At 35.4% G+C, this 8,002-nt stretch overlaps 3 protein-coding genes across 3 annotated transcripts in view; all 3 read right to left on the bottom strand.

Moving 5' to 3' along the window:
• LOC108977947 (protein snakeskin-like) overlaps window positions 1–1,357 on the bottom strand; it is a 19,890-nt gene extending 18,533 nt beyond the window's left edge. Inside the window, exon 1 of the mRNA XM_018947941.1 lies at window positions 1,131–1,357. Coding sequence (XP_018803486.1) covers window positions 1,131–1,172 — 42 coding nt within the window. The 5' untranslated portion in view covers window positions 1,173–1,357. The remainder of the gene's footprint in view (window positions 1–1,130) is intronic.
• Window positions 1–8,002, bottom strand: part of LOC108977940 (uncharacterized protein DDB_G0283357-like) — a gene marked incomplete in the record, with an annotated part of 155,081 nt that overhangs the window by 120,502 nt on the left and 26,577 nt on the right.
• On the bottom strand, window positions 3,511–6,399 carry LOC108977945. The gene is made up of 3 exons (XM_018947940.1): window positions 6,187–6,399; window positions 4,038–4,161; window positions 3,511–3,936 (listed from the first exon to the last, which is right to left on the bottom strand). The coding sequence occupies exons 1-3, from the start codon at window positions 6,238–6,240 to the stop codon at window positions 3,719–3,721; spliced, it is 396 nt and encodes a 131-aa protein (XP_018803485.1). The 5' UTR covers window positions 6,241–6,399; the 3' UTR covers window positions 3,511–3,718.

Below are 8,002 nucleotides of genomic sequence, written 5' to 3'. Positions count from 1 at the left end.
TTATTTTATTTTTTATTTTATTTATTTTATTTTATGCACTACTTTTTTTATTTATTTACTGCTGGGGTTACAGATGACGGAGGGCCCATTCTAGTAAGTAGCTTAGCTGCTCATAGTAATATAATATGTATACAGGGCCAAACTCAGAATTACAGAAGAAGAATTCTTGGCTCAAAAAGCCTCATACGTCCATTAAACCTCCGGCGAAAAGGTGTACAGATGCTTACTCTAAAGCATCCACAACCTCACCGAGGTTGCATGAAGGTTAAATTACCCACGAGAAGCAGGCAAAAAATCGACGAGAGACCATAAGCTCTTATAAGGACTTCTTTGAACCCTTGCAGGGCCTCCTTACTTGAAAAGATAACCTCAGCGTTCAAATTGTTACAACGTGCAGAAATAGCGAAGCTGAGAACATGCTCATAAAGCGTATTTCTAGAACACCAAAATAGAAACATAAAATTATATAATAGTAAATGAGACTCAGATCTCAAGATGTAGCTAACAATCTGCATTTTTGTACTTAAAATTTTTTGATAATTTTTGACTTACACAATATTTATTTTACACTTATTGTAATGTGTTGAATGTTTCAGAAAATGTGCCAAAGTAGACGATTTTCACCATAAAAGCATAATAATATATAAGAAGTTTTGAGAACACTATGACAACACAATTTTAGAAAAAATTATTTCTTTATAGTTTAAAATGTGGAATAACAAAAAAAAAATTACAAAAAGTTACTTTTTTATTCGGTTTTACAAAAAAAAATTATTATATTATGAAAACGATATTAAAATTGCACTTAAAACCACTTTTAAAAATAATATCTAATTCATTTGTTTTTCGATAAAAAAAATATACTAAATTCAAAACTTGAAACAACAAAATTTTAAACACAAAAGTTAAATAATTAAAATACTTGTCCAATTAATCAATTAATTTTTTTTTTGTTTTCCTTAAACATAAAAATATTTTTCTTTTCTTTCAACAATTTAATTTGAATGCCAACATGCAATCGAATTTTAGCGCTTTATTTCAATTATTCAATTGTCATCATCAAGTCCATAAATTGCGCCGGAATATTTCGGCAATATTTAATAATGAAAACAGATGCGTTGTGAATTTACCAGCTCAATGATTTTCAGCAAAAGACGATTGTTGAACTCCATTTTTATTTTCTGTTTTGAAATGACTTTCTTATTCCTTATATGTGTATTTCGCACAAGCAGAAACACTTGTTTCCACAGCAGCTTATTTGATTTATTTTTTTTTATTTTTAAACAAATTCAATTTGTTCACAACAAGCGCGTTGCTTTCGCGAGCGTTCAATTCGTACTGATTGTTAGTTTCGTCTGCGCCACCAATTTAGCATCGCTTCGTTTGGGGTTCGGCTGACTGCTTGGTGGAGCAACGCGCTTCGCCGGTTTCGTCATTTCATTTCGTCGGCTGTCTACTTGCATTGTTGACATTGAATCGTGTTGTTGCTATCACAGGAATATGTTGCTTTGTAGCTCTCTCAAACAATTGTTATAAACTCTTTTTGAGTGTCAGACACGACAACAAGTTGCTTTAGCGGGTTGACCTATAAAAATTATACGCGCGAAACTTTACTGACATCCAGGAGCTTAAAATGAGCGTTATCAAAAACAAGAAAATAGGAGAGAGATCCACTTTTATATAGAATTTTAATTTCTGAAATAAAAGAATCCAAACAGTAGCGAGATCAGACGGCGGACTACGCTTCCGTAAGTGTTCACATAAAATTTTAAAGGTCTTAAATGATCCTAACATTACCAAAATACAAATAAATTTCAAGGTTTCATCTTGTTGACTACGAGACGTGCTATATAGAAGCCATAGGCAAAAGGCAGAGTCAGAGATTCTGGGTTTCCAAATGAGTACATAGTATGTCTGGACATTCGGAAATCTGCGCACTTTTGCATCATGAAGTAAACAAATCAAACTGTGGAGGCTTTTTCTTTGCCCACATACCTATGAGGAAGTTGTGGGTGGGTAAAAGGCATTGGAATAGAGGGGCAGTGGATTTCTTTTCGTATAATTCAAAGTTTGAGGAAAAGGTTGGTGGAGTATATGTAATGCTGATGAGCTGGCAAGAAAGAGAACTCTAGCCCAGTAGAAGAAATCTGGTACAGTTTTATTGAGCCATACGCTGTGCTGTTGTATTTATCACTAATCTATCCCGTCACATTAAAATCATTTAAGTGATAGATTATAGTATACGTTGCGAAGACGAAGTCATAGCGGACGCATTTTTGTCTAAATTACTAAAGCTTCTGCAGATTCAGAGAGTGTATGATTCTCCGTACAATTCACAAAATGAGTGAACCAAAAATCTTCGCCTACTATAAGTATTCTACATAATTTCCATAAAGTAATACCTATTGTGTAAGAGCTGTTGAAGTTTACTCCACTTCAAGATACGTAAAACTTTCACTTCATTGAAAACCTCCATCAGCGGATTCTTACTGACCATGCATTCTTAGATTAGAAAGATTTCGAAGTCATATCATTTCCATTACATCGGTTTTTGGTAAATTACTTGAACAAGTGGTGTACTCTGCTCTAAAGGATAGGACTCCAGATACGATGACTCATTATAGCGGTCATAACTCCAAGGTTTTTCTATTTTTTTCTAGCAAAGCCGTGCTGTTTATTCATAGCAAATCTGAAATCGAAATCCTTATTTATATGGTGTAGAAGAAAGTACAATGAATACACGCGGTGAATAGTACAGCGAATTCGAAGAAGATTTTGAAGGGATACTAATTTTTCAGCTTTGAAAGATATTCAATATGGTATCAAAAATAAAGTAAGACCTCTTTTTAATTGGATGGATCAAATAAAAGCTGTGATTCACTTCGCATTTCGAATTGGGGACAATTTGCCAAGAACATGCAGAGAACATATTATCAACATTTTATATATACATATGTTGCGCAACATTTTATTGCGTATTCAAAGTCACCTATGAAATCACGAGGATATACATACATACGAAGAAAAAAAAAAGAAATGACCACATTCTGCTATAGAGTTCCACTTGAATATATACCTATAGTATATACATACATACATATATATGTTTATCCATATAAGATTGGTGCGTATTTTGTTGTGTATTTATTATGTATGCTTAGAAATATACAAAACACTACCATAAACCTTCCTAAAATCTAGCAGTTGAAGATACTTGGATTTTGGTTGATTGAAGCGGCAGAACTTCAATTTCTGGCATTTGCGTATTTTGCCGAAAGATTCCACCAAATTTATGTACATACTGAAGCAGAAAACATCTGTTGTCTGCCAAGTGAAAAGCTAAACAACAGCAATAACACAAGCCAATTAAGAATTTCTTGACTCAGAGATGAAATAAAAAGTAGATATAATATAATTAAATACATAAATATGTACTAGTATATAAGTAGGTATGTATGTAATTTAATGGCGCAAAAATTTTAATTTTATTTGACATGAAAAAACCGCCAAAAAGCATCTAAATAAACAACAACAAAGTAGTTAAAAAATGGCAGAAAAACTAGTATGAGTACAAGCTAGAGCTAAAAAAAAACTGTTGTAATTAAAAATGTATTTTATGTGTGTGTAAGTTAGCTTTATGACTTAAAAAACTCTATAAAATTCTGGCAATTCCGGAAACGCATCATCGCTGTCCCCCTCCACTGCTTGTGTTACGCTCTCATTTGTCACGAAAGGTAAAAATCGCATCGAAGCCAAACAACACCCCATTCACAATGGCCAGCGATGCCTTAATGAGCGCCAAATCGCGTGTGCGTGTCCGAAATGAAAATTCCCATGCCTCGATTATGAACACACCCGAGGCGATGAACAGCCCACAGCCGAGCACGCTGTAGAATATGTCGATGCGTCTGTGGATGGGCGCACGCATTAGGACACCTGTTGACAAAGTTATAAAATAATTATGTGGTTGCTATTTTTGTTTTTGTTTTTTTTGTTTCGAGTTGGAGACACTTTATATGGTATGTCCTTGTACGCACCTGCGAAAATACCCACAACCACTATTATGTAGCCGGAAAAGGTGCCCGTCGCTACGAATGAGGTCAGTATGTCGCGGTCGTCGAAACTGTAGAAATGCAATGCCAGGCAGGCGGCGGAAAATCCCTACAAGAAATGGGTCACTCGGTTAGTGTATGAGTAAAATTGTTGATAAACACTGTTTGTAACTATAAATAACGGTAGATATGTAAGCTTTCACTTTACATATTAAGTTTCAACGTTAATTAACGAGAGGTGCGCCTGGTGGGATTAGTCGAGGGTTGGGTTTGGGTTAAAAAAAATATACTTTTGGCTTGATTTATTAATTGGGGATGACATAGAAACTGGTGGGATTTGTTGACATTTTTTGTATTCCGAACGTTTTACTTTAGCAAATTAGTTTTAAGGAATAAAGAATATTTAAAAAGTTTTCAGTTTTTTGTATAGAAAAGGTATGAATTCGTATTGCTTAGTCGATGTTGTAATAATTCACATTTTATAAAAAATCTCCTGGTTCTACAAATACGTATGAGTGTACAACACTTTCTTTTGACTACCCTCAGTGAAGAATTCTTGCAGCACAGTTTTAGATCCAGATTTATCATAGTATCTTGACAGTGATAGTATATAGTATAATAGATTTACATTTCGAAGACCACAAAATCACTAACTCTAATGAGAGGTATGTTCTTTCTTCTCTCTTGCTTTTCATTATAATTCAACGCCGAGAAATTATTAAATTCATCAGCGGCATAAGAACACGGCGTATTCTTCACATTATGTCAACAATTTTCAAATCATCAGAAAATCTTATACCCCTTACTTTGCGTAGTTGAAAATAGTTGAATCGAAGCGGAATTGTCTGCATATATTTTAGACTTTACATGTAACGGTGGATAACGGCCAATCGACCGCCCAAAACATGAAATTATCTGCTCACCGAAGTTCCTATCAATCCATTTGTCTATTGGTTGATTTGATGTGTGAGAAATGGCGCCATCTTGTTGAAACCAAATATCGCCGAGATCACGAACTTCAATTTCAGGCATAAAATAGTCGGTTATCATGGCGTGATAATCCTCACCATTGACGGTTACGTTCTCACCGGCATCATTATAGAAAAAATATGGACCGATGATTCCAACGGCTTACATACCACATCAAACCGTTATTTGTCTGGATGAAATGACAGCTTTTGAATCTCTTCAGGCTGCTCTCCGGTCGAAATGAGGCAATTTAGCTTGTTTACATACATATTCATTAAGCCAGAAATGAGCATCATTACTAAATAAAATTGGGCTCGAAAACGTCGTTCTCGGAACTTTTGAAAAGTCCATCTCCACTTAAAATGCGCTTTTTTTAGTTTAGAAAAATTTATATTCACTGTATGAAAAAAATCTGGGCTCGTTCTGTTTATATAGAGGGTAAACCTCACCACCAGACTTTTTCCGTTCTTTTCTGCAAGGTCTTTTACCAGCATTCGGTTGGAAACTTACTAATTGGTTGATCCGTCAGTATAGCGAAGCTGATTCCTCAGTACATTGTGAAGTCATACGAAAAAAAAAACTCCTGTAATTGGATATTAGCTTTCGCCATATTTGTGCCATTTCCCTTGGATGCCTAAATCTATGACATCGGAGGTTTTCTTGCCTTGATATGATACTATCTCATCTTCTTCAGAATAGTTGAAACAGCTGGCATTCGGTAAAATATTCCATTTAAATGCATGAATCTCGATCCGAAAGAGTTCACTTAGAACTCCTGGAACCTACATATGAAAAGTAAATGTTGCGAAGCGCGACCTCTTTCAACTAATTTCGAGTCAAAAGGACCTTGCGATTGCAGTTGACCAACGTGTGCTGAGCTGATCAATCCAGTAATAAACCACAAGAAGCCAACATTCCCATTCCACAGCTGGGAGACTGTTACAATATTGAATGCGTTGCCTTTTGGAATACACATTAGTTATTACTTATTCCAGCACTTTTAGTATTTGTTTTGATTTTGTCCACAAATTTTCTGTTTCTAAAATACTAAAGGAACCTCGAAAAAATGAATTTTAGCACACCACAGGGGATTCCAAAATCACATCTATTATTTTAAAACTTGTATACTTATTAAACTTTAATTTTATATAGATGTACATATTACCAATTCCATAAATTTAATCGCACTCAAATGAGCTTTCGGTTCATTGTGTGACATTTTTCTCGTTTCGAGCCACTACGCCCGGTTTTTAATACCAGAAATGCAAGCTACTACAATCGTTTTTGTCAAAGCAAATCTAATAACTCAGCCGTTCACATATCCTTTTACACCATTCGCCAAAAAATCGAACTCGACGAGAGAACCGAAACGAGCGTATCCAAGGTAAAAAGTGAACTGTTGAGAGTCGTAGCTGTAAATCGGTAGTACCCGAATACCATGCGGCGTTACACATAATCGACAGATTGGCAAATTACAATTGGAAATGTATGGAATTATGCTCGAAACATTCCATTCACTTATTTATCTGCGACTGCAAAACAAAAACAATAATTTTTAGTATTTACAACGGCCGTAATGAGGCAATGGAATGGAAGAAGCAGGCAGATGATGGTCCAATGATGATAGTGACCAGCATTAATTAATTACACTTTAGGAAGGAAATACGCTTTTCATATGAGTGCATAGTGGATCGAGGCAGCCGCATGTGGCTTTCGATGGAATAGCTTGATGGGTTGAGTGGAAGCGCGCTACAGGGAAAACAAAGCGATAAGAAGAAGAAGAAGCGCATTTTAGGGGGCTACTGCAAGCAGAAAAGAACACACGAAGGCACTTGAAAACAGCAAAAAAAAAAAAAAAAATGGTTTGCGATATGAGTGCCAGACAGCGCGTCTCAAGCATATGAAAGAAGAATATTCGAACATCAAAACAAAAAATCACAAAAACAAACAAAAGAAAAACATTTTTGTTTTCCCATCACGATTGCCACACTTTAATGTAGTAAATAATTTCATGATTAAGTAGCTAAGAACAATTATTTCCAAATGTAAAAGATTTCGAAATTAGGCGAAAAAGTTAGTCTGCAGTGATCACTGCTTATTGAGTAGACTAATTTGTTCTAAAATGCCATTTTTTAAATACATACACACAAACATGCACACACACGCAATGACACAGTTATTTAGCTGTTTTTGTTTAGAATTTGTGCCAGCTTTTGTTGTGCCGCTAATGGCTGTGCGTACCTTAGGAATCCACAGTAGGCACATGTCTCACCAGGCCACTCGTATGTGACTTCCATGTGAATGCGCCAATTTATGGTTCCATAATTTGTTTACGCAGCACAAATGATGTGATTCAAAATTCCAAACAGAACACGGTCATAAATAGCACTTTATTGCATTTATAATTACTAAATATATGTATACCTATATGTGGGAGAATGAGTGTATGTACTTATGCTTAAATGGGTAATGAGTCAGTTATTGGTCATATGAACAAGAATTTGTACTTTGCTCGAAATATAGCCCTAAGGACCGTGTAAGCGCATTATGACCTAAGGAAATGAAATTGGGTTAAATAATTGAGGGCAGGGCTACGTTTGAGTGGAAGAGCGTATTCAGTATTGACTTTTATTACAGTAAAATTGAGGTTATACCTTGTTCGGTAAGAGATGTTTGGAGGTTTACCATCGCTTCAATCGTATCAAGCTTTCAGGCTATTTTTGTTTGCCATTTCATCATGAAAAGATATCACACATTTAGACTTTTTCCTGTGAGGATAAGTAAAGTCTAAAGTTTATGCGGACAATCCCCTTTCAATTCAGGCCTTGGAGCAAAACATCACGCATGTTATTCGCCAGTTACCATTGGAAATGTTCGAACGAGTCATCGAAATTGGACTCAACGGATGGACCATACGAGACGTATCCACGGCCAATCTTTGAAAGAGATAATCTTCAAAACAAAAAATCACAAAGAATGTT

The sequence above is a fragment of the Bactrocera latifrons genome, unplaced genomic scaffold, assembly GCF_001853355.1.
Source record: "Bactrocera latifrons isolate USDA-ARS-PBARC rearing strain unplaced genomic scaffold, ASM185335v1 scaffold_98, whole genome shotgun sequence".
In the NCBI taxonomy this organism is placed as follows: domain Eukaryota; kingdom Metazoa; phylum Arthropoda; class Insecta; order Diptera; family Tephritidae; genus Bactrocera; species Bactrocera latifrons.
Note: the sequence above shows the minus strand (reverse complement) of the source record. Positions and strands in the feature narration are given on the sequence as shown.

Coding starts and splice junctions, on each gene's coding strand:
- LOC108977945 (XM_018947940.1), bottom strand. CDS start 6,240: ATGTCACACAATGAACCGAAAGCTCATTTGAGTGCGATTAAATTTATG. Junction 4,162..6,186: donor CGATTAAATTTATGGAATTG/GTAATATGTACA, acceptor CATTTCTTGTAG/GGATTTTCCGCCGCCTGCCT. Junction 3,937..4,037: donor GGTTGTGGGTATTTTCGCAG/GTGCGTACAAGG, acceptor CTTTGTCAACAG/GTGTCCTAATGCGTGCGCCC.